Raw genomic sequence first — 25,493 nt, 5'->3', positions numbered from 1 at the left:
TGATTAAAGATAAATGACACCGCACAAGTGTCATTAAGTGATGAATCAGAGATCAAAGTATAAATTTCAAGCTGCTAGAGCAGTAATTTTATCAGACAAGAGTGACCGTCTAAATGCAAAATCCACTTATGACAGATCTCAGAAACTTTGCATCACCGCAAGGAGACATTAACAGAATATCTATACACCAAATTATTTACTCAACTAGGTGAATTTCTTTGGTAAATTATTGCGTTTAAGAGAAAGTCCTGACTGTAGAAAACAAGAAATAATACCTGTACCGATAGCATAACTGTGTCTATATGCACTACAGTGGTCACTTATAAAGAACAGACACGAACAAACACTTATGACAAACATTGAACAAGAGAGCAGAACTGGATTAAGTGACTGTAGTCTCTGATTTAGTTCTAAACTGCGAATTTGAAGAGCCATAAGACACACATCAGATGTGTAATCACTTGGTTTGGGCCAAAGAAACCTCGAACTACATGAGATCATATCGGTAAAGCTTGAGAGGTCAAAAGGCTATAATACTAAATAAATCGTGAACTTCTAACTCTTGAATGAATTCAGGACCACATACTTAAGACAAAGAAACTGCAAAACATTTGATTTGAAGCGAAAATGAAAAGAGAATGGTCAAAAAAAAGTAAAAGAAGAAAGTCTGGGTTTGGACACTGGACTTGTAAGACTGATTTTCAGAATGCACCCTAAAATGAGCCGATAGGCCGTGGCTCCTGGTTGTAAAATACGATGAATATTATTGCCAAATGCTTGGTTGAAGTCGAAAATGGATTTAAATTAATTAAAATTAAAAGATTTCGAGTTGTTCGGATCATTTGCATTATCAATCTTCGTTTGTTTATACGACCCACACACGGCAGAGGCATGCAGAGGTACCTCGCCGGCACGCCGGGTCAAAAGTGTGGCCACCGCCGGACGGATCGAATGGGCGCCATTTTGAGATGGCCCAAGCGCCGCGCGTTTAAATGGGAGCCCAAAATACGGACTTTTGGACTCGTATATTGTGGGTTAATATTGCTCAAAAAAATCGGGGAAAATTCCTGTGAGCTCTGTGCACTCTCAAGTTTCCAAAAATGCAAGAATTACGAATTGCTGAACAAGCTCATTGAAGCACCAAATACTGGATCTATTTTTGGATATCTGCAACGGCGGTGGTGCCCGACAGTAACGAGATATCGATATTGTATAGAGATCAAGAGCAATGGATCTAGGTCCCCTGCCAAAACTACTCATCGGACCACTTGAGTGATTTGTGGGCTTTTTCAATATCTCGTTACTGTCGGGCACCACCGCCGTTGCAGAGAGATAGCAGAAACCATCGATTCGATAAATAAACAATTCCAACTACAGAATAAGGCTGAACGTGATAAAATAAGTAATACATTTTTTTTTGTGATTGCGGTGGCGGTTTCCATGAAAACTGGCAACCCCGCCTCTACGCGAATTCCGACGGAAATTAGGCAATGTTGTGAACACCATGTCGCAAATGGTCAGTTTAGGTTAAAAAATGTAGCTGGACGTGATTAAATGAGTACTACTCTAAATTGTGATCGCAGCGGTGGTTTTCATCGAAAACCGGCAACACCGCCGCTACTTGAATTCTTAAAAATCGTGTAAAAGTTTCAAAAAAGTGCAAATCATGGGCTGACTTTTCGAATTTTGCTTGGTCTAGACGTTTTGCTTTAACACGGAGTCGCGAAACGAACCGAAACGAGCGTCAATATCGGGCGTCGGGCAAGTTGCGGAATTTTCAAATCGCTATAACTCGTGTTCCCTAAGTCTCTCAGAAAAGTATAATATATCAATGGATGCGGCATAGAACGAACAATAATTCCGACAGGTTTTTATTCAATCCCCACCAACCGCAAACCCTTTTTTAGGCGGTAACGTGATTTTAAATAATTACGAAAATTAAAAAAATGACCGAAACGTGGCAACAGTGGAGTCAAATTAAATTTTTTTTGCATAGGTCGATAGAACGTAATTTTTTGCGTTTTTTGGTGTAAATACGAGCTCTGTAACTGCATTTTTGCAAAAATAATGGATGTTTAAAGGTTACGACTTTAAAAAATCGCAACGCTGTTTCCCTGGGGTTCCTGCAAAAACGGAGCTAGGGATAAGCCTCTCTCAACTAGTACTATCAGCCTACAAAGTTTCGTACATTCCGGGCTGGGTACATTTTTCGCCTATATGAATAACCCTCTTACCGAAATGTCAACTATGGTATGTGCCACAGCTAGTAATCTAATTTAGAACCTAATATGCATATCGAAATGAACTTTGTTTGTATTGCAGGGAAAATGTAGGTTATGCATCAACGTGTAACAGCGTGGGTCAGACTGCTGGTTATTTTCTTGGCTACGTAATATTTATCGCTCTGGAGTCTGCTGATTTCTGTAACTATTGGCTGCGTAGTGTTCCATCTGATGAAGGCCTAGTGAAAATCTCAGGTATTAAATCACAAACTTGATTTTCAGATGTTCTCTCCTCTGCAAAATTTTTCCCTTCTTCTTTAAAAGAGAAGAAAAATGTTCACAAAATTACCAATGAAGTAAATTTTTCTAGAACTTATTGATTCGAATGTACTGCTGAACTTGTGAAATATTTGATATTTTCTTTTTTTTTCTCTAGGTTTCTTAGGATTTTGGGGACTCACATTCCTTTTGATAACTACATTAGTGGCTATTTTCAAGAAAGAGGACAGGCATACACTTGAAGAGGATGATATGAGTATAAAAGAAACATACTTACTGCTGCAAAAAATAATAAGTTTGCCCAATGTAAAATTACTAGCGTTTATTCTACTAACTGCAAAGGTATTTCTTTTCATGATTCACCAACTTTTTTATTCCTCGTATTCTTATGTTTTCTTGCAATCAAGTTTATGTACAAGAGGTTTTCATGTTTTAGTTAACACTGTTACCCAATAACCTACACTGTGGCCAAATGGTTAAAATTTGATATTTCATTTTTGTATTTTGGTTTTATACAGCAGCAATGAGGCTCTGATGCCAAGATGGGCATCGCAATAATGTAGGAAGAACTTTTTAATACTTACGAGGGTCATCCAGAAAGTATGTTTACATATTCGATATTGCCCATTAAATATATAAAGATACGCCACCAATAGATCATCAACACTTTACAACAAACTGCTGTGGCAATTTCTTTCAAACTTGGCAAGGAAAGAGCCATGAGGAAGCTATGAACCATCCAAGCATGTTTATGAAATCAAGTTTTGAAAAAATTGTCGTCGAAGCGTAAGAAAGAGAAAAGTTGTTATTCCCTATACTAATGCATTAGTTATACGAGGATGTATATATGCACAGCGCCGAACGTGTTGGTTCGGCTCCTGTTCAATCAATTCTTGTGAGATGTTCCGTATTGGCTATATTACACTAACTGTATTGCAGCTGAAATTGCGACCATGTAGATCCACTTTCAACCGGTAGATCACGTGAAGATCACCAGCCTGAGAGCTAGAAATATTGTACCTTTTTCCTCGTCAATTTTTCTCAATTGAAGCACACTTTTCTAGATCTTGCGAATTTCCAGGTGTATTAGTGCCATTTTTGCCCAGTAGCTCTTGGCCAAAACGGCGATAGTTGCACGTAAGTTGCTCCTATCTATCTCCTGTCACCTCTGTTTGAAGAGAGGCCCGCACCAGACACTGTTGCCAGAGCACGTGCTTCAAGTTTCGTCATTAGCTTCTTGAGATAAATCCAGGAGTCCTCAAGCCAAAACTAAAAAGGCATGTCACGCCTATGGTTCTGAATCTATGAGCTAACTCCTCGGTGAGATTTTTTTGAGTCACAATGCGAGAGACATTTAAGACGAGACAAGAAAGGCATGTTGCGTCTATGGTCTTGACCCTTTAAAGGATCCTCTCAGGTGCGGCTAAAACCCACCTTTGGACGCTCGCGAGTTCTGGCAAGTATCAACAGGTAGACCTCATTGTTGTCACCTATTACCGAATTTTTGTATTGAGTGCGAAGTGAGTTACCAGACTAACCATGTTGATGTTTCTGGCACCATTTTGAGTTCTATTCGTCATAGCCTGGAGAACGAACATTTCGCATTTGAAGTCTAAGTCAGATTGCCATGTTGCAGCATCTGACCACTCCCTATTGCTCAGTCACTTCGGGTTGAGTGTTGCAACTATTATGATGGAAACTATTTTGTTAGTTTCTCTTCTATGCTTTTGCAGCTAGGAGCAGCATTTTTTTTAGTTTCATTCTGAGTTGCAACCACACCTACTTTATTTATTTTAGATCAATTGGTACTTGGAGTAGAGGTTTATGTAGAATTGTAAAGAGGAGCACCAGTACATTCAATAGATGAAAATCTGCAAAGTTGCTTTGTTTTGGCTTGGGGGGTCTTACGAAGGGAGAGGAGAGTCAAGTCAAGTCTTACATAAGCCTCTCACTTTAAGAAAAAATAATGATTTTGAATCGGAAAAAAAATCAACCGGCTTTCACACTTTCTCTGTTACCTTATGAAAAATTGGGTGGTGGAGGAAGGAGATCAGGGCAGTTATTTGACTTCCAAGGGGGTTGAAACGTCATTGCACTGTTGCTTTGAAAGGGGTTGAGGTTGAAAAAGTTGTCCAAAAAACCTTACGTATTACTTGACTGACTGTCAGAACAAATTAGGGAACAGCTAAAAAGTAAACTGAAAACTGGCAAAAATGGCGCCTTTGAAGAGAGCCTTTTTAATGGAAATGATTCATTTTAGTCGTCGGTAGACGAACAGAGCCGAATCAACCATATTTGCTATCATGTGCCACCCAAAATTGCCAGTTTCCGATTCTGAACATAGGATGCCACGTGTCGATCCGCTCCGTTTTTGTTCTCTTGTGCCTCGAATTTTGAAGATAAACCCATAAGGTTATGTACCAAATCTACGCTGAGACAACGATCTACAACTTTTAGTGAAAGGTATTTTTCGATCGGGGCCTGTATATGGACGTCAATACAGGAAATGCCGGTCAAATATTCTCAGTTTTCAATTTCTTTCAACTTTACTCGGATTTAACTTACTTTGACATTCAGACTCATACCTAATTCAAAAAGTAGACTCAATTACCTTCATCAAAAAAAAAGAAAAAAAGAAAAATAAAAAAAGAGGTCTCTAAGTTCATTTCTCGCTCTGCAGTGAACTTTTTAAAATGTCCATTTTCAACTTCATCAGACCATTGCTCTGAATCCCCCGAGGACATTAATGAGGACATTAATACCCAGCAATGACTTAAAACCAGCAATATGTTAATTTTTGACCATCAGAATGCTTCGTTTACCGGACCATTTAGACTCATCGATGGATGACTAGATCTACTCCTATTTTTTTCTCTCTTTCTTTTACATTGTTTCATTCTTTAACTGCTGAACTTGGAAAATTGAATTTTGCCTCTCTATTTTTCAGATTGCTTACAGTGCATCTGATGGTGTCACAGCTTTGAAATTAATTGAAAATGGGGTTCCCAAAGAAAAATTTGCTTTGATGGCTATGCCTCTAGTACCTTTGCAGATCGTCCTGCCCTTGTTCATTGCTCGACACACCTCTGGCCCCGAACCAATGAATGTTTATATCAAATGCATACCGTATAGGTGAGATGTTATCAGCTTTTTATTAGGTGTAACTCATTGTCAGTGTGTAAATCAAGCATTTGATGTATTTCACTTCAGTGAAATTGTCTTTCTTGTTCATTGTTTTTAGATCGTTCATGGCATTCTCTTCAAAGCACCCTTAACAAAAGCGTAAAAGCATGCCAGTAGTAAACACCCGTATTTAATCAAACGAGTTAACCAAAAGAATTAGTCCTGTTGCATTCCCCTTAGGTACCTGTCAGGTCAGGAATGTACTTGTAGCACCCCACAGTAGGGTGTCCCAAATTTGAACCAACCCAAAAAAATTTCCCCGATCATCAATGTTCGATGGTTTTATTGTGTCACTATGTCAAACATTTAATATCCCCAAATTTGAGCGAAATCGGATGATTTTTAGTGCTGCCGCATTCCGTTTTTAGCCACGGCGAAAATTTTTGAGACTCTCATTTTAAGCGTTTTGGACACAACTTTTAAAGGCATTTAGCAGTAATTACAGGCATCCTATAATTTTTTATCGTGACTTTGATAGTACACTTACGAGTATTAATGTTTGTTCTGATGTTGCAAACCTTAAAGGTTTACTTCAAACCCCTTAAATTCGGCAAAAAACTCTAATTTCCTCTCTTTAGTTCCTAGTCAAGGACTTGTATGAGTGTCAAGGGATACAATCAATATCAAGCTGAATTTTGGCATAGAGGGTCCTTACGACCCCTTCAGCCCCCCCCCTCCCACCGCCCCAAGAAAAGTCTTCATAGATAGGACAGCGTGAGGGGTTTGGAATTCGGAGAGGGGGGGAGTTTAACTGCCCCAAAATCGGCTTATCCGGCCACAACACATAAGCGGTTATTCGTATACAACGAATAGCATCATTTTCTAAATCCTCGTAAAATTTTGAAGCGATGTGCCTCGTTACCATTTTCCCGGTGCCCCCCCCCCCCCAAAAAAAAAAAAAAAAATTGCAAAAACATCATTATGAGACATATTTTTGACAGTAATTCTGCAGGAAAAGTTTGATCAGGGCCTGTTCAACGATAAATGCTGCTTTATATGTCACTCTGAGCTGTTGGTTCTGTAAACTCATTGACTACTATACTCGCGCCAAAGTCCATGAAGGGCGGGAAGAACCCCAGAATATCGATAGAAAATGTAATCGTGGAGGAGGGGTTTTCAACGGTGTTTCTCAAAACTGATCATGCAGATTTGATTCTCTATGAGAATGATTTAGGATTCAAAGCATATGCCAACTGAAAAATATACCAAGGGCAGGGGACGGGGGTTGTTGCCTGCGAAGAAACCCCCCACCCGTCAAGAATGCCCCCGCTCTTAGCAATACATAAGGCGAGGAAAACAGTGAGCGTAGATTAGGATCAAAGGAAATACTGGAGTATAATCTTGATCTGAAATGTTTTGACTCAGACCTATTTCTAAAATGAGTGGAGGAGCTGACCAATGGGTTGATCGACTTACAAAAAGGGCACAAAAAACGCACTAAAGTACCGTCCAGTTATCTTGATTTCAAGCTGATGTACTGTATTTTGGGGCGAATCGCGGTCACGCGCAAATGTTGTATATCAGCTCAAAAATAAGATAATTGGAATTTTAGCGCGTTTTCTTCATCATTTCACGCAGGAACCAAATTTTCACGTCAGAAGATGAATTTTCCGATGGCAAAGAAATCTTGGTCCCGGTACTAGGGCTCATTAAGGAGGGATGAAGGGTGTTCATTGTTCCTACCCTCACAATAGACGGGTTGCCGGCCTATGATCGCTGAACAAAAGAGGGTGTCTAGCGAGCGGTCCGGTCACAGAGTCCAAGACTGATGGGTTGCCATTTACGGATTTTAATGCGGAATAAAAAGTCACAGGTTTCGTGAAGTGGACTATAGCAATACGTAAGGTGAGGAAAACAGTGAGCGTAGATTATGATCAAAGGAAATAATGGAGTATAATCTTGGTCTGGAAAGTCTTGACTTGGAGCTGAGGACCAAAGCTTACACAACATGTTTTGTAAGTCGATCAACCCTTCAGTCAGCTCCTCCACTCATTTTAGAAATAGGTCCAAGTCAAAACATTTCAGACCAAGATTATACTCCATTATTTCCTTTGATCCTCATCTACGCTCACTGTTTTCCTCGCCTTACGTATTGCTAAGAGGGGGGCCATTTTTGACGGGTGGGGGGTTTCTTCGCAGGCAACAACCCCCGTCCCCTGCCCTTGGTATATTTTTCAGTTAGCATATGCTTTGAATCCTAAATCATTCTCATAGAGAATCAAATCTGCATGATCAGTTTTGAGAAACACCGTTGAAAACCCCTCCTCCACGATTACATTTTCTATCGATATTCTGGGGTTCTTCCCGCCCTTCATGGACTTTGGCGCGAGTATAGTAGTCAATGAGTTTACAGAACCAACAGCTCAGAGTGACATATAAAGCAGCATTTATCGTTGAACAAGCCCTGATCAAACTTTTCCTGCAGAATTATTGTCAAAAATATGTCTCGAAATGATGTTTTTGCAATTTTTTTTTGGGGGGGGGGGGGCACCGGGAAAACGGTAACGAGGCACATCGCTTCAAAATTTTACGAGGATTCAGAAAATGATGCTATTCGTTGTATACGAATAACCGCTTATGTGTTGTGGCCGGATAAGCCGATTTTGAGGCAGTTAAACTCCCCCCCCTCTCCGAATTCCAAACCCCTCACGCTGTCCTATCTATGAAGACTTTTCTTGGGGCGGTGGGGGGGGGGGGCTGAAGGGGTCGTAAGGACCCTCTATGCCAAAATTCAGCTTGATATTGATTGTATCCCTTGACACTCATACAAGTCCTTGACTAGGAACTAAAGAGAGGAAATTAGAGTTTTTTGCCGAATTTAAGGGGTTTGAAGTAAACCTTTAAGGTTTGCAACATCAGAACAAACATTATCAATCGTAAGTGTACTATCAAAGTCACGATAAAAAATTATAGGATGCCTGTAATTACTGCTAAATGCCTTTAAAAGTTGTGTCCAAAACGCTTAAAATGAGAGTCTCAAAAATTTTCGCCGTGGCTAAAAACGGAATGCGGCAGCACTAAAATCATCTGATTTCGCTCAAATTTGGGTATATTAAATGTTTAACATGATGACGTAGTGAAACTGTCGAACATCGGCTCGGACGTTAAAAAAAAAGGGATCTTTTTTTAGCGTTCTGGTGGTTTGGAGGTTATAACTCGAGCTGAAGTTGACAAAACCCTACGATGCTTTACATTTTCTGAAAGCTCTTGTCTTGCTGAAAACGCTCGTCAAATCCGCGTTTTTCAAAACTTCTTGGTTTTCGAGTAACAAATTTGCGAAAATTTTGTTGATTCTTAACTTTGACCCCCTTGCGCGTCCCCCTAAAATTTTTGGGGGGCTCGAAACTTTGGGAAAAGATCTGACATCGTTTGGTGAATGAATAGGGCAAGTCTCAAAGGTATCCGCCCCGAGCCGAAAATGGCCCGTTTTGCACGTACCCTTTTGGCAACTCTCAGGCCAAAACTTTTTGACGAAAAGTTGAAGTCCAAATTACACAGGAAACCTTAGAATTAATGGTACCCAGTTTCTGTAGGGCTAAAATTCCTATCTGCCTGGACTCAACAAGCGTCATTGCTCCAAAAAACCGTTTAGAAAAACGGTCATAACTCACGAACAAAAAATTTTCATGCTACGTTTAATAAATCGATGGTTGCGGAATCAAAGGAACTATCGTTTAGACAACTTTGTACTCAAATACAAAATGTGGTGTTTTGAGATAATTACAGCTTTGTAAAAATTGACGAATTTAATATCCGAAAAATTGGTAACATTGCATATCAAAATTAAAAGGACATCCAAAACATGAACGTATCTTTTAATTGCGCATTGTATCGAAAATATTCGTTCAAACCGTGACTTCATAGCTCAATTTTAATGCCACCTACGGAATTGCCAATACTCGTATTCAAGTAAGGAAAACTAGCGCCGGGAAAATTTTTTTTGAACTTGCCGTTGTTGGAAAAAGGCGTGTTTTGTGTTAAAGAACAGCATATCAAACTCCGGGCAAAATCTATGAGGGGGGTAAAATCACCAATTTGGATAACCGCTTTTAAATGGAGGGTTAATTGACGCTGTCAAGCGATTTTACAAAGGGAGTTTTACTAAAATTAAGTATCATGGGGGAATTGTCAGGAGGTTTTTATGTAACAAAGGGTTTAAAACAAGGATGTTGTTTGTCATCGATCATCTCATTATACTACCGCTCTTAGCGCGCACAAAATTCGTGACAGGAATTCCTCCCCCCGGGCCATGCGCCGCGCAGGCCCACCGTATTTAACGGAACTTTATTCCAATTTTGAAGGTGCACAAAATTAAAGTTTGGCACCATAGTTTTATCATACATACTCTCAAGGATCGTCATCTGATTTTCTTCGACTGATAATGATTTATAGGACTGTGACGGACCTTAAAAACAGAGCACGCATCAAGTCTTCATTAGCTGATTATGGGCCGCATGCGGTAGTGCGTCACAAGGTGTTTATTTTACCAAGTTACGCCTCATCTACGTAAATTTTTGGATAACATGGGTCCACCTGATGGCAAGTGACGTCCTTTTTACCCAGTTTTGTCAAATTTGTATGCTTTTGAACGCTGCAAACATACGCCGAAAAATGATAGAAATCAGTGAAATTTGTAATTTTTAGGTAGCTCTAAATTTTTTTTAATTCTACTAAATGCTTTTAAAATTGAAAAATCTTATTCTGTATATCCTTAAGTTTAAAGTGATGCCAATTTAAATGTAGCTCTTTGTCGCCTAACGGTCGAAATTAATTTTTTTTGGAGTGCATTTCGGTACATCGAAATGTGGAATATTTCATGCATTTTTGGTGTTTTTGAGACTGTTGACCCCCATAGCATGTAGGTAAAATTTTTCTTAGGTACAAAATAAAACCATTTCCATGTATTTTGAGCCGCTGAGTCCAAAAATGACCCTCGTTTTTTCCTTTAACCTTTCACTTTTCCGAAAAAGCTTCTTTTTCCCGGGAAAATGACCAAATTTTACAAATTTTTGTCATGCATGCAATTCTTTTGATACATTGTCTGAGACCCTGATTCTGGTGAGTATTTTTGGCAAGAGACCCACATCCATTGATCTTGATACAATATCAATATCTCGTTTTTTTAAACGAGTAATACATTTTTTTGTGATTGCGGTGGTGGTTTTCTTGAAAACTGGCAACCCCGCATCTACGTGAATTCCTACGGAAATTAGGAAATGTTGTGAATACCATGTGGAAAATGGTCACTTTAGGTTGGAATCTGTAGCTGGATGTGATGAAATGAGTAAAATTTTAAATTGTGATCGCAGCGGTGTGAAAATCGGCGGCAACTCCGCCGCGACGTGAATTCCTAGAAATCATGTCAAAGTTTCAAAAAAGCGTAAAACATGAACTGACTTTTCGAATTTTGTTTGGTTTGGGCATTTTGCTTCAACACGGAGTTGCAAAATGTACAGGAACGAGTGTCAAAATTTGGTGTCGGGCGTGTTGCTGAATATTTAAATCGCTGTAACTCATACTCCGTAAGCCTCTCAGAAAAGTATAACATATCAATGGATGCGAAATGGAACAAACAATAATTCCGACAGGTTTTTATTCAATCCCCACCAACTGCAAACACTAATAGGCGTTAACGTGATTTTTAATAGTTACGTAAATAAAAAATGGCCAAAACGTGGCAACAGTGGACTCAAATTACAGTTTCTTCCGCACAGATCGATAGAACGTAGTTTTCTGCGTTTTTCAGGTATACATACAATTTCTACAACTGCATTTTTGCAAAAGTTATGGATGTTTGAAGATTACAACTTTAAAAAAGGGCAACGCTGTTTCCCTAGGGTACCTGTAAAAACCCAGCTAGGGATAAGCCTCTCTCAACTAGTACTATTAGCCTACAAAGTTTCGTACATTACGAGCCAGGTACATTTTTCGCCTACATGAATAACCCTCTTTTGAATGTTGATTAAAATTCAGATATAAATTTCACATCCTTGATCAGAGAAAAGACAATTTTCTTGAAACTTTTTTTTTTTGAAGGAAGTTTATTTAAATATAACGTAACTACTACAAGTATTTCCTTGTGTCTATCCACATGATTTGAAACTAAAACTAAACGAATTGCATTAAATTTACAGGGTAACGTTAGATAATTCAATGATTGGAAACTTTTCAAATCCACAGTTATTGACAGCCACACAACTAGAAGCTGTTTGTAAGGTTCTCCACAATAGTTTACATTGTACATTTTCTGTTCTAAAAGCCTCAATGTAATTTCTGTTACAGGTTATTTTTCAACATTCTTGGACTTATAGTAGTTTATTTCACATCAATAGTTATTAAGAATAATATAGTTCCTGTATATTACTATCCAATGCTAGTCTTAATGTACTGTTTTCATCAGGTAAGTCTCTCATGTGCTGCACATACAAGCAGGATCGTTGCCCCTGCAAAAAATAGTTTTCCATAACCCGCCATACATCATTCAGACGACCACAGAAAATAGTTCGGGCATGAACTCTTTGTGAAGAAAGCCTTAAACCCTCACTAGTATGGCATCTATCTCTTGCAGCGCTTGCGTTTTGCTTATGCCGCGTCTCTACTCATTGCAGCATGCATCGAATCGCGAGTGCCTGAAGACCAGGGGCCGAATTCTGTCGGTTCTTCCACCGTACTTAAATATACTTGAGACGAGTCTCGGCTGCACTCAAGTCCAACCTAGTGCCTCTGATTGGCCGGTGGTGCGGATGTTGCACCTCCTTGGGAAAGAGCCAACAAAATTCAGCCCGAGGACCGCACACCTTATCTAATAAAATTAGTTGACCTCTTTACCGATTATGGGAGAGAGGGCTAATTCATCTCTGTGAGGTAACTGTTATCGTCAGTCTAATTTCATCGAGGAGAAGAGCAGATGATGTCTATGCTCCTGGCCCTGCTGATAGCTAGCTGCTGCTGCTTTGTAGCCATAACAATTCACTATTACGACCTCGGTTGGTCTGCTGGTTAGCGCAAGTGACGGTTGACCCAGAGATCCCAAGTTGGAATCTGTGCCAGGGCGAGGAGATTTGCCAGTCTCAGATCTCATTACGTTCATTTTTCCTCATTTGTCTATCCTTTTCTCTCTTCAATTTCTGTCTGTTGTGCCTAGTTGGCAAAAAAGGACGCTTGAACTAACTAAAAAAAATAAAAAATATTTATTTAATCCTTCGTTGCTTTTTATATGTTGAAGAAACATCACGATCAGATATCTCATGCATTCTCTCATGCACACTTATCATCAGGTTTCAATCATTGTGAGAATACATGTAGAGTTCCTTTTTATTGCCTGCACTCCTAAAATTTGCAATTAAAGCCAAAAGTTAGCCTTTTTTGTCTGCCAGAACCTTGACTCTCCTCAGCATTCTCAGTTGAATATTCAAAGCCTTGCAATTCTCTGAAGCAGTTGTTTTGTGTCTCCAAAAATTTGCCCAATTTGGTAGCACTCTGTATAATGAGGAACTCCTGAAAAGATGAGAGACAGAGGAACTTACTTGCATTGAAATGTTTCATAGGTAGTTTTGATTGACAATATATTTCTGCATTTGATAGCGGAAGCGAATGTTTTACATGATAAGTTACTGGAAATTTTGATCAAATCATGAGGATACGTAAAAAAATCAGAAAAAAAGGACCCTGCACATCCCTTGTAGGAAGCTGCACCATGACCGAATGCTAATTTATTTATGTCATTCGATTCTCCTCAAGATGCTGATCAACAGTTATAATTGCGCCAACTTTTTACGATGCACCGTTTTCGCAAAAATACCGCCGAGAAGATTCCATTATTCGGCGATGAATAGCCAGAAAGATTCCTCATTTCAGTACTTGGTTGACAAGCGGCTGTGTGTCAACAAGGAAATCATGGGAACTCCCACACCGAGCGGCAGTCTTATCTCGGATTCCGCACGCCGTTTTACTCGACCATCCAAATCAGATTCTTGAGAAGCATAAGAACAGGAAAGTCGTAACGTCAACCGGACGAGAGCGGGAGGGAGATAGCCCCAGAGTCGGCAGGTACAGATAAGAAGATGGACACACGCTACGTTTTTTCCTTATTTACATTGGGCCTGTTCTCAAATGCTTTGTTCGTTTTTATTCATTGTCACCGAATAATTGAATCTTCTCGGCGGTTTTTTTGCAAAAACGGTGCATCGTAGAAAGTTGGCGCAATTATAACTTTTGATCAGGATCTTGAGGAGAATCGAATGACATAAATAAACTAGCATTCGGTCATGGTGCAGCTTCCCATAAGAGGTGTGCGGGGTCCTTTGAAACTTTTCAGGAGAACATGAATAAATTGTCCAATAAACATTTGCAACGTTGCAAAGCAATTAAGTTGCTTCGGTTCTCTTCTCTCTTGGATAAATCTGCTAGCTTTAAGTGACAAACAGACAAAATCCATCAAATTTTTATTGAAAATTTGGTGTTAAGAGTTACCTTAATATTCCGAAAAGAGGGTCAACGTTTCAAAATTTTTCCTAGGAACGTCCCTGACCTCACGACCACCCATCCTTCATACTAAATAAAATTCCACACTTCAAATACCGTCAAGCTAAAGCCAAGAGATGGGCCAAGGCCCCTAAAAAAATGCTCCTATGCCTATACCTATGATACAAACCCCCTACCCCGACCTGGACGTAAGCTAATGACGAGCAACGGCCTAGTCCGTCCGTTTATTTAGAAGAAAAAAAATTGTGCAAATGAATATTCATTCAAGGATCCTCATTTATTTTTGATCCACTCATCTCTCGAATCATAATCTATTCTCATTGCAGCTCACAACTTACGACACTACTGATATACAGTGATGAATGAGTAATAGATATGAAAATTAAGGGCAACCTCGGAAGGCACAACCGCCGGTCGTCGTGAATAGTGTCGCAACTTAAAAAGGAGAAACGGAAAAGATAAAAACGAGGGAAACGTAGGATTCCCTGAACGGGCGATAGGTAAGTCAAGTGTTTGAAGAGGACCTTGTGCGCAGGCCACTTTTCTGTGGTCACTGGAACGTTGCACCACAGTGTATGCCAGGTTATGGAAAACTATTTTTAGCAGGAACAACAATCCTGCCTGCTTATTTAATTTTTCATGTCAGATGTGTTCCTCATTAAATATCCAGACGAGCAACAGGTGGGCATTTCATGAAATTTGAAATCACCAAGAGAAAGCATTCTCAAAGATTTGAGGTAAATCAACTTTACGGAATTAGATAAAGTTGCAGTCTGGTTGGTGTAGCTGTCAGCCATAGCCATAACGAGAGGTGTTTTTCACTCAAAATAGCTCAAAAACAATGAAAACTAGGTGTAATCACATCTAACAAGGAGTCTGCACCCTTTTTTTGTTTCTAATTTTTTAAAAATTTGAGGAGGTTGACGAGGACACCACTGCAACATCTAGGACAGGACCGACTGGATCCACATCCTTGGGGTTAGACATTGGTTGGGCTACGTCTAAGAGGAAGAGGTAGAATAAGAACCTAGGGAGAAACCGGTCAGTGAATATGGGAGAAATGGAGATCAGTAGCACGAAACTAAGGTGAATGAAGTGTAAAGAAGAAGAAGGAACTAAAGTAAAGGAAAGTGATTTAAACTAATATGAATGTGAAAGGAAAGTCATTTGTTGTAAAGGAATCAACTAGTGAAATAAGGTGAGACAGTTAATGGCTTTGAGCTTCTTTACTTACATGAACTGATATGATTTGTAGGATCTGAAGAAAATTGGAATGTAATGCTTAAAGTTGGTTTTGCGAGGTGGAATATTCCGCTGGTAACTTTCCTAAAATTTAGGGGGACCGGTTATGATATGCATATCTGAAGAGAAGATAGCACCCAGTAGGGAGAAAGTGAGGAAAAATCAAAAAAATAAACACAGAGACTATTAAGATTTAGGTCAAAACGCTAGAATTTGAATGGCACTCCTCTCACACAGCTTGCAGTGGACCAAGTCACTCTACTTTTTCAACGCCGCAATGCATGGAGAGTACTTTTCCAGTTCTCAAAGAGACCCTTTTTGCCAATTTTTTTAAATCTCTTGTGGGTCTTTCAGGACTCATGTGCTAGAATGAAAAAATAGGAATCTAATAGTTTCATTTGAGAAAACGTTTGGCCCCATTCTTATCAAAATCCAGGCAGGTCAGCAAAAGGCTAGGGGGGGCTCTTATTTTTGAAATTTGAGATAAGTTCAGGTCTCCTCCACTCATAATATGCTATAATATGGCCAAATCAAGGATCTGTTTGAAGAAAAAATTTGAAAATTCTTTTAAAGGTGTCCCGAGCGCCCTAAACCGGGTTGCCTTAGTCAGGGAAAACCGGGAAATGTCAGGCAATTTTAAAAAACCAGGGAAAACCTGGAAATGTCAAGAAAAATGACGAAAATGTCAGGGAACAATTGTCGGATCACCTTTACTTGTTGTCCTTTCGACGATTCGAACAACACATTTTGGCTGAAAACTATTTCTAATAGTGTCTTGCTGGCCATCTGGCATATCTTCGATTGTCAGGGAATTTCATCTTCTAATTTCTTTGGCAACCTTGCTTGAAGGGCCCGCATCTAATAATTGGCATTATGCAAAAGTGGGGTCATTTCTCAATGGAAATAATCAAATTTCGGCTCTCTATCTAGGGCAATAAATTTGTTCGTTTCACTGCACCTACAGCCGAAAAGCCGCAAACTGCCAGTTGAGGCGCGGAAACCACCGGAACCACGGAAATTTTTTTTTCCGAAAAGATCTTTGATCTAACCACATTTTAGCATATTTTGGGTGGAGGAGATCCGAACTTTTCTCAACCCTCAAAAATAAGTGCCACCCTACCAAAAGGCCTTTCCTTGTTAGAACTTGACGTTCTTATAATTCAGGTCAAGGAGTATCCTTTTTTTCGGAAAATTTCGTAAAATGGGTGGGTGTCCCACATGAAAATCTACAGGCTGAAAAAACATATTTATTGAACTCTTTAGGATCGGAGTAGATCATGAAAGTTTTGGTTTTAAAGCTCTTTTTCGAGTTGTTTTCCAGAACAAGATAAAAAATGGGTGGTCTGCATCGTCCTATAAAGGAATAATAATAGTCACGCATACTGCGGTACTAGAATGAATCTTTCCATGCACTGGATTTGTGGAAGATCTTGATCCTACCAGAAGGTCTAAATTAGAATATTAAGAATTCTCTGCCTTTTCAAGAGAAATGATCTTTTCTGTAGACGTACAACTTTAAAAAACTTGTTCCTGCATCAAATCTGCTTAGCTCTAGATACATTTATTAATCTCCACAGATTACATTGTACGGCATGTTTGTTTCTGCAATGGCCTTTTTTGCCAGAATATCAGATCCAGCTGTCGGCGGGACTTACATGACACTGCTGAATACTTTGTGCAATCTTGGGGGTACGTGGACCTCAACTGTCGCTTTGTGGTTTGTTGACTCTTTAACTTGGAAGTCTTGTTCCAACAATTCGGCCAATGACTGCAGTACTGTGACTTTGCAGGAGGTATGTATAGTACCATGTTGTTCATGTATTCTGCCGTGCTAAGGAAGAACGCCGTATGAACATTCGAGAGTTGCCTAATTTCCTTCACTAAAATTTCAATTTTAAAGGAAATTTATGAATATTTTTCCTAAAATTTTCAGGAACCTTGGGTAAAATTGGGGAACGAAATTATCTGAAAAATTGGAAGAAAAATATCCTTAAATTTGCCGGGAAATTCGGGTTTTATCGAAGGAAATTTGGCAACCTCTGAAGGTTCATGTGGCGTTATTCCTTAGCACGGCAGTATTGTAGAGGGGCAGTGAGGAAATTGCCGCTGCATCCATGGTTGAACTCTAGTAACAAGTATGATCCTGTAAGACATTGCTAATACTTTGTTAAGCCTTGTCCAATAATGTTGACAAGGGCCAATACTTCATGAATTAATAAAAAAAATACTTACATATGACTTATCGACCACACTGATTCCCGCCACACAGAGTAGCTCCACACTACAACTCTAGCAGGAATGCCCGAGATTTTGCCCACAGATTGTGGTGCTGATCATTGCAGTTACAGATAAACATTAAAGGTGACTGTCTGCAGTATTGTGAAAAAGTGTGTTCTCTACATCAATCTCTTCGTCTTGATACGAAGAATCAGATTTTCGATGGTTTTTTTGTTTTTTTTTTAGAAGTTCTTTATTATAGTTTAAAGATACATTAATACAGTTGATGATTCTTAATTTTATATTTTATCCTAATTATCTAATCTAAGTCTATATCTATAATATGGAGACCCCGGAACCGCCTGTTGGCATTACGTCGGGGTGTGGGTGAGGGGGTGGCTTTGATACAGTATTGTTTATCTTATCATTGTACATTTTATTCTTATCTTCTAAAGTATTCTTAATGTAATTGTATCCTGAGTTCCAGTATTTCCTATTCTCTAACATAAGTTGTAATAAGTTATTTGCACATATTTGATGATTGATTTCCTTCTCTAATTTCTCCCTATCTTTTTCGTTTAATTTACAAGCAAAAAATGTGTGTTCAGGAGTATCTAATTCCCCGCAGGAGCACAGAGGAGAATCCGTGAGATGTCTTTTATCCAAATAGCTTCCGTATGCGCCATGTCCGGACATATACTGAGTCAGATAGAAATCAGGGTAGCCGTGAGTTCTATCCAGCCAGGCATCTAAATCATTTAGTACTGTTTTTATCCATTTGTTTCCAGTTTCTTTTTCCCAAATTTCTCGCCATTTGTCTCTAATTTCGCTTTCTACAGTTAGTTTATTCTCTCCTCTTGCTATTCTTAGTTTTAGTTCAACGAGGAGCCTGGCTGGAAGAACCCCCGATATTACATCTTGGGCAAAGTTTGATATCGAGTTATAGCCGCAGATTAAAGTCTTTTTTAAGGGTCGAATAGAAGTTTCAATTAGTTTTATAGATTTTTCCATTGTGTAGCAGTTATCCAAATAGTTATGCCGTAAAAGAGGATTGATAAGAGGGAATGAAATATTATTTTTCTTTTATGAAAAGTGGGACCGAACGTGTTAGGTAGAATTCTACTATAATAATTGGCAGTTTTATTTAATTTTTTACAAGTCATTTCCAAGTGTTTATTAAAATTTAAATTTTTTGTGAGATAGAAGCCCAGGTATTTAAGTGTTTCTTTGGTTTCGATTTCAGTTTCATCTACTTTTATTTTGGCTTTAGAATTCTCTTTTTTACCGGCCAATATTAATGCTTCTGTTTTGCTCTCCTCGAGACTCAGATTTTTCTTTTTTAATCGCTTTTTCATTCTTTTAGTGGTGATTTCTGTTTCTGTTAAAAGAGAGGTTCTATTTTCAGATTCAAAGGCTAAGAGCGTGTCGTCTGCGTAAACATTTTTCTCTGTACCGTTACTAAGTCTTAATCTAACAATTTCATCAAAGATAATTAAAAATATCAAGGGGCCAAGGATACTCCCCTGTGCTCCCCCGGAGTTCAGCTTAACTTTAAATTCGGGGAACACTAAAAATCTATTCGATAAATATGATTTCATAATTCTAATAAGATAGGGGGGTACATTTCTTTTACATAAGGTAGTGATAAAGTCAATCCAACTAATACTATTAAATGCATTTTTAATGTCTAATGAAACTAAACAAGGAGTCCTCTTTTGCCTAGTGGTTTCCTCATATGATAGTCATAAATTCGTTTAACTGATTCCATGGCTGTGATGGTTGACTTTCCTTTCCTAAATCCATGTTGTCTCAGATCAAAATTGAAAGAATTATTAAGCCTCATTGAGATAATGTGTTCGAAGATTTTCGACAGCGTTTTAATTGAACATATAGGTCTATAACTTTTTTGAGCACCTGGTTTATTTTTAGGGAATAGGATCAATTTTGCTTCTTTCCAGGCTTCAGGAAAAACGCCCTCTCTCAGAAGAACATTACACATATTAGTGAATTTCTTTAAGTTGGTGTCTATGAATAATTTAGTAATTAGTGGTAATATATTGTCCGGGCCCGGGGCTTTTCCATTTTTGAGCTTTTTCATAGCTAGGCGCATCTCTTCTAAGGTTATTTCATGAATTTCTGATTTGTCTACTTTGGTATCGCTCCAGACCACTTCATTGTGGTCTGGGAAGAGTTTTGTTATTTCATTTAATAGTTCTTCTTCTGAGAGAGTGCATTCGTCATGTGCTCTAGGATTTTTTAGGCGGTGTCTAAATATTTTATAGCCTTTACCCCATATGTCGGTATCCAATTCGTTAAGTAATTCTACATATTTCTTCTTCTTTGAATCTTTTATTTTAGTCGTGAGTTCTTTTTTCAGTGATTCTAGTTCTGCTAGTTTGCGTAGAAGAGGTAATTTTTTTCTTCTTAATTCCATAATTTTACGTCTAAGCTGTTGACAATTTTTCCTGATTTTTCCTATTTCTTTGCTCCACCAGTATAAAGGAGTACGGGGAGTAGTTGAAGACTTTTTCACAAAAATCACATCTGAGGCTTCTGTAATAATTTTTTCACATAAAAAGGGGGTTAATTCGGTATCTGTGCAATATTTGGAGGTAAGTTCCTTAACTGTTTATACAAAATCCGGCAATTTTTCTTTATTTATGTACCATCCTGAATTCTTAGTTATAGCAGTGGGATGTTTCTGTGCATCTTCATTTATGATATTAACTATTATACTTCTGTGTTCAGAAAGCACATAAGAATCTAAGACTTCAATTTTGACTCTCTCTGTAAGATCGGCACTTGAGATAACTAGATCTGGAATCGATTGATATCCTCTTGAGTTGATAAAGGTGGGGATAAATTTTTCATGGTTGTTATGAATTACTAACTCATTTTCATAAATCCAATCTTCTATCAATCTGCCTCTTGGATTATATTTTAAATCACCCCAGGCGGGTGATCTGCCATTAAAATCTCCTAATATTAAAAAAGATCCCTTTATTCTTTTTATTCTGGTTTCTAAAATGAAAAGTGCTTTCTTAAGTTCTACGTTATTATTATTAGGTGAAAGATAAATGCCTATAATTGTGATTTCTCGCCATTCAAAAATGATGTAGAAAGGGCCGGCTTCCCAATTTTTGATTGAACCTATAAGACTTCTATTTGTACTAGCAGTTACCCATTGATCTATACTTGAGTAATAATTATCATAATTTGCCTTATTTGCATTTGGTTCTGTGATGATGCAACCTCCTAGTTTGCGTTTATTTACAATATCTTTAAGTAATTCTTGTGATAAAGGATTCGTATTTACATTGCCAAGTAGAAGAGAAAGTCCGAAATCATTTATATTATTGTTATGCTTGAATATTTTTTCTGAATCAGCATTTTCAGATTGAAAGCGTGTTAAGTTCAAAGTGTTATTTGGGGGAGCGTGGGAGACCAGTATTTCCTTTATATCTACTTTTTTATTTATTAATTTATCTCTCGCTGTTAGGAACGTGTCGTCTTCGTCACTTTGATCCGAGTCGTGTTTACTGTTATAATGAGTTCTAATATTATCAGCGTCACCTATATTATTGCTGATATTTGACCAAATGTGAGGTGTCAATAAAGGTCTTATCAATCTTCCACCTGGCAATACTAATGGCGGTAGAAAGGCGTCTTTGCATTTTTTGCATTTTTTCACCTTAAGATTATGCATGCACCAGATACTATTTAAATCTTCATAAATTCTACTATCGAAACAAATCATACATTTAGAAATGGGTCTCGTGTGTTGACAAATAAGTTCATCATTCTGTTTTCTGTTAGTAGCGTCTGTGTTTAAGATTTCGAAACGATTCGATGAGAAAATGGAGTCTTCTCTTCTACAATTGTTGTTGTTTCCTAGCATGAATATGATGTGTCATCAGTCTCCATGCCTGTGTTGATACGTTGATACTGGAAACTGCCCTCCTTTGAAGTGCTTAATTCTTCCTCGGGTTTTTCAAACATGCCTGCCAGCCTCCTTGCCCTCTCCATTGCCTTCCTGTATATAATGCATTTTCCTTCGTCGAACATGTGATGATTTGTTTCCTTCTTTCCTTCTCGCTCACAGTTTATGCATTTCTTCATTTTCCTGTCCTTACAGTCCTTGTTTTTATGTTCTGTACTGCCGCACGACCAACACATTTCCTTCTCTTCGCATGATTTGGTGCTGTGATACACCGATCCGCATTTCCCACAGGGGGTAACCACCGCTGTAGGGAAGATGGGGCAGTTACTGAATCCTATAAAAATCTTTGATTTAGTAGCCAGAAATCTTCCCAGTCCGTTTTTTGCCCTGATCAGGATCCATCTCGTTACATCTTCTCTTTCATTTCGGGTCCAAGTTCGTTTTCTGTCTGCAAAAACAGTAATAGACTCTCTAACTCTTTCTTCGGTCCATCCCGCAATACCTTTCATGTTCTTGATGTATATATGATAGGGAATACGTTCGGTTGATATGTCCTCATCTACATAATTTATCCGGAAAACAGTTCCTGTTGGTCTGACAGGCTGTATTTTCATTTCCTCTTGCTTTAGTTCCTCTTCCACTTTCCTTATCTCTTCAGTCGGGCCATTTAGAATAACTGCTTGCGAAAACGTTTTTGCAGTTATAGTCGATTCTGGATATTTTTCTAGCACACTGTTGACTTTTTTCTTTGTTTCTTCTCCGGTTTTTCCCTCCAAGGTTGCCTTTACTTTAGTCATGTTGTCATTCCTGTTGATTATATTTTCTTTAAACTGTTTTTCACCCTTGTTCCTTGTTTCCTTCATCTCAAGTTTGCTCTTTGTTTCTTTAAGCACTTTTTCTACCGTTTTTTCCGTTATCATATTTTTGCCGATTTTATCCAGTTTTTCCTGAGTTTTCTTATTCTCTTCTTTCTGCGATTTTCCGTTTTTGTCGAGGTTGTCCTTAAGCTTTTTTAATTCTTCTTTAATCTCCTTAGTTGTTTTGGTCAATTTTTCGTTCTCTGTTTTCATTTTCTTTAGCTCCTCTTTACTATCTCGGAGCTCCTTCTCTAATTTTCCTATTTCGGTTAGATTTTTTGGGTTTTCCTTCAATTCTTTCAATTGTTGGAGGAAGGTTTCCATAGTTTTCGCATTCTCCTCTCGAAGTTTCTGGTGGTTCTTTTCATTATCTTCCTTTATTTTCTTCATTGTGGTCATTTGCTCTTTGATTTGAGTCGAAAGGGCATTCAACAGGTCCTTTAGTTCCATGTTTTTCTGAGTTTCCGTGGTAGTTCCTTCAGTTTCTTTTTCGCCTCTTTTCTTGAGGCCACTGTTCCTTGTTGGCAGTGAGTTACACCTGCTCCTGTAAGCTTGCTTCACAGTTGGTGAGCTTCCTCTAGAAACTGATTGTTTTCCAATTCCCGCTCCTTTAGACGTCGCTGTTCTCACTCTCTTCAGACCTTGAGATTTCCTCAGAAAAACCAAGTCATCGTCATCCATATCCTCCATTGATGTGTCGAGGGCTTCTTTTCTTCTTCTCTTGAGTTCATTGATGATCTCCACTTCCATTTCCGTTTCTTCTGTGCCTAAGATTTTGCTAATTTGTTCCTCATGTCCTTTGGTTTCCGTTTTCTTCCTTATCCTATCCAGTTCCGCTTTTGCAAGTTTGATTTGCTCCTTTTTGTATGCCAGTGTGTTCATTAAATTCTTCCGTGTGTCATTTCCTTTGCTGTAGGTTTTCCTTCCGATTTTGATCTCCTTATTTCCGCTGTCACTATCCTAATCGTAAATCATGTTCCTAATAATGTCCAGGGTGTCCAAGTGTTCCTTAAGGGTTGCTTCTACTTTTTCTTCTTCGGCTTTCCATTTCTCTTCATCACTTTCTGTAGCCTATTTTCTCCTGTTTAATTCCTTCTCGATTTCTATCCGTGCTGTTTCCACAACTTTCATTTCATGCAGGAATTGTTCGTATTCATCTTTCTTCTTGGCGGTGGCGGGAGGGGGGGATTTGTTGACATGCTCATTCCATTCTTTCATCTTCATCTCCATGCCGGCCGTCAAGCTTCTTTCCTAATCTCTCTTTTTCCTCGTTCAGCTCCTGCGAGGAGAGGTTTAAGAGAGATTTGGCGTTATCGTCCTCTTTCTTACTCATCTTTCCTTCTGATTTGATAATTTTGAGCTAATCAGTTTCGATGTTGCCGGATTTGCTGTTTAATGCGCATGCGCGAACCGGAAAAAATCGACGAGTGAGTGGGCAGAGTTGGCAATGTTGAGTGATAGCACAACACTAAACCCACTACACTGTCACTGAAAAACTACTGTTTTCGAGTCCCTGGGGACTTATAACAGGTTCAAAAGTTCACAGTAGTAAACTACATTCCGAACTGAAACGATTGATACTAAAATCAGGTCTCGCAACAACGTATAAACTTGGTTTAGGTTAGAAAAACGCGGAGCCGATCACAACACGTCTTTTCCGCCCAAGAACATACCTCTTTACCTCGATTTTCGATGGTGTCATGTTCAAAAATCAATCTGGCACCCCCCATTCAATATGGCACCCAAAAATGCGCCAGGGGGTAAACAAATTTTAAATTTTCTCAAATAGCCAATCAAGGTGTCGTTTTATATGTGATGTTATAGTCTGTCCCAGATAGGAAGAGCGCTAGAAAATCAAAATAATTAGCTTTGATATAATTGATAGATTGATATATAAATGATAGAATAATTTGGCTGGTTGGAGGTACCTCAACCCTCGTCACCTGTCATTTAGTCGCCTCTCGCATGCGTCGTACAGAGGGCCGCAAGCCACCTTGAGGCAACGCATACTCCCTTTGCATTTCTAGACCGGAATAGGCGATTTAAATCCCTGAATATTGCCATTAATCGTCGCTCCTCTAACCAAAGGTCTCATCTCCATTTTTACCTGAGCTCCAAAAAGCATGAAGCCACATGGACAACAGGCCTCACTTGAAAATTGAGATATGCCTTTACGTCATAGGAGCGACGAAATGTGGAGTAATAGCGACTTTTTCGTACGCTTAAACTGCTTTAATATATTCTTTTAATTATTTGTTTGTTTGTGATTAGCATCCACCAATAAGAAGCCAGATAGCGTTCACTGGAACTAACGCGATGCTCGAGGCCTCAGCACGGTGCTTTTCCCTAGGGCCCAGGAGCGGATGCCCGGCGCAAGACGCTGACGCGCCGCGGAGCTCATAACCAACCGTTTGTGCGGTGCGGGGTTGACTCGGTCATTAGTTGGCTATCAATGGAACGATCGATACCTTGCTTCTACATGGTGCAAATTATTCTGATTAGCCAGCGCTCTTCCCATCTGGGACAGACTATAGACGCAAAATCCGAATGAGACATCCAAAAAATCCTCTGACCTAAGTTGGGGGTTCTAATTCCAAGATGGTGGCCAAAATGAGCCCCCCCTCCCCCAGTGGGAAAATGGCCTTAGATGGCTTTATATTCTGTATGACAGATCCGCTAACAGGTGTTCTGGGTCGAGAATAACGAATATGAGGTCAGAAATTGTTCTGGACCCATGGGCGGGGCTTAGGGTTCCCCCCTAAATGGCCGCCGGGGGTTGAAAACTTTTGAATTTCCTTTATACCCCGACGGGGGTGTTCTTTCACAGGTAATTAATGGCACTGGATGAGGGGGGGCTCATATTGGCCGCCATCTTGGAATTGGGGTCCCCCACTTAGGTTGGAGGATTTTTTAGATGTGTAATTCGGATTCTGCGCCTAAAATTACATAGAAAACGTCACCTTGATCGGCTTTTTAAAAATTTTAAAATTTGTGCACCCCCTGGCGCTCTTTTTGGGTGCCATATTGAATGGGGGCGCCAGATTGATTTTTGAACTTGACACCATCGAA

At 39.0% G+C, this 25,493-nt stretch overlaps 1 protein-coding gene across 4 annotated transcripts in view; it reads left to right on the top strand.

Annotated features, from left to right (window-relative positions):
* Positions 1 to 25,493, top strand: part of LOC109035791 (acetyl-coenzyme A transporter 1) — a 43,708-nt gene that overhangs the window by 14,279 nt on the left and 3,936 nt on the right. Inside the window, exons 5-10 of one of the 4 annotated variants that reach the window (XR_011900865.1) lie at positions 2,323 to 2,477; positions 2,659 to 2,843; positions 5,449 to 5,633; positions 11,967 to 12,084; positions 17,035 to 17,203; positions 24,696 to 24,815. Coding sequence is in view for 2 of the 4 variants with exons in the window: in XM_072306426.1 (XP_072162527.1) it covers positions 2,323 to 2,477; positions 2,659 to 2,843; positions 5,449 to 5,633; positions 11,967 to 12,084; positions 16,988 to 17,203; positions 24,696 to 24,827 (991 nt within the window). In the remaining 2 variants the exon portion in view is untranslated. Of the gene's footprint in view, positions 1 to 2,322; positions 2,478 to 2,658; positions 2,844 to 5,448; positions 5,634 to 11,966; positions 12,085 to 16,987; positions 17,204 to 24,695; positions 24,843 to 25,493 lie in introns of those variants that run through there. The other 3 variants (XM_072306426.1, XR_011900864.1, XM_072306425.1) reach the window with 3 other exon arrangements.

This window comes from Bemisia tabaci, chromosome 1 (genome assembly GCF_918797505.1).
Source record: "Bemisia tabaci chromosome 1, PGI_BMITA_v3".
Lineage (NCBI taxonomy): Eukaryota > Metazoa > Arthropoda > Insecta > Hemiptera > Aleyrodidae > Bemisia > Bemisia tabaci.
The sequence above is the reverse complement of the archived record's forward strand: the minus strand, read 5'-3'. Positions and strand labels throughout refer to the sequence as shown.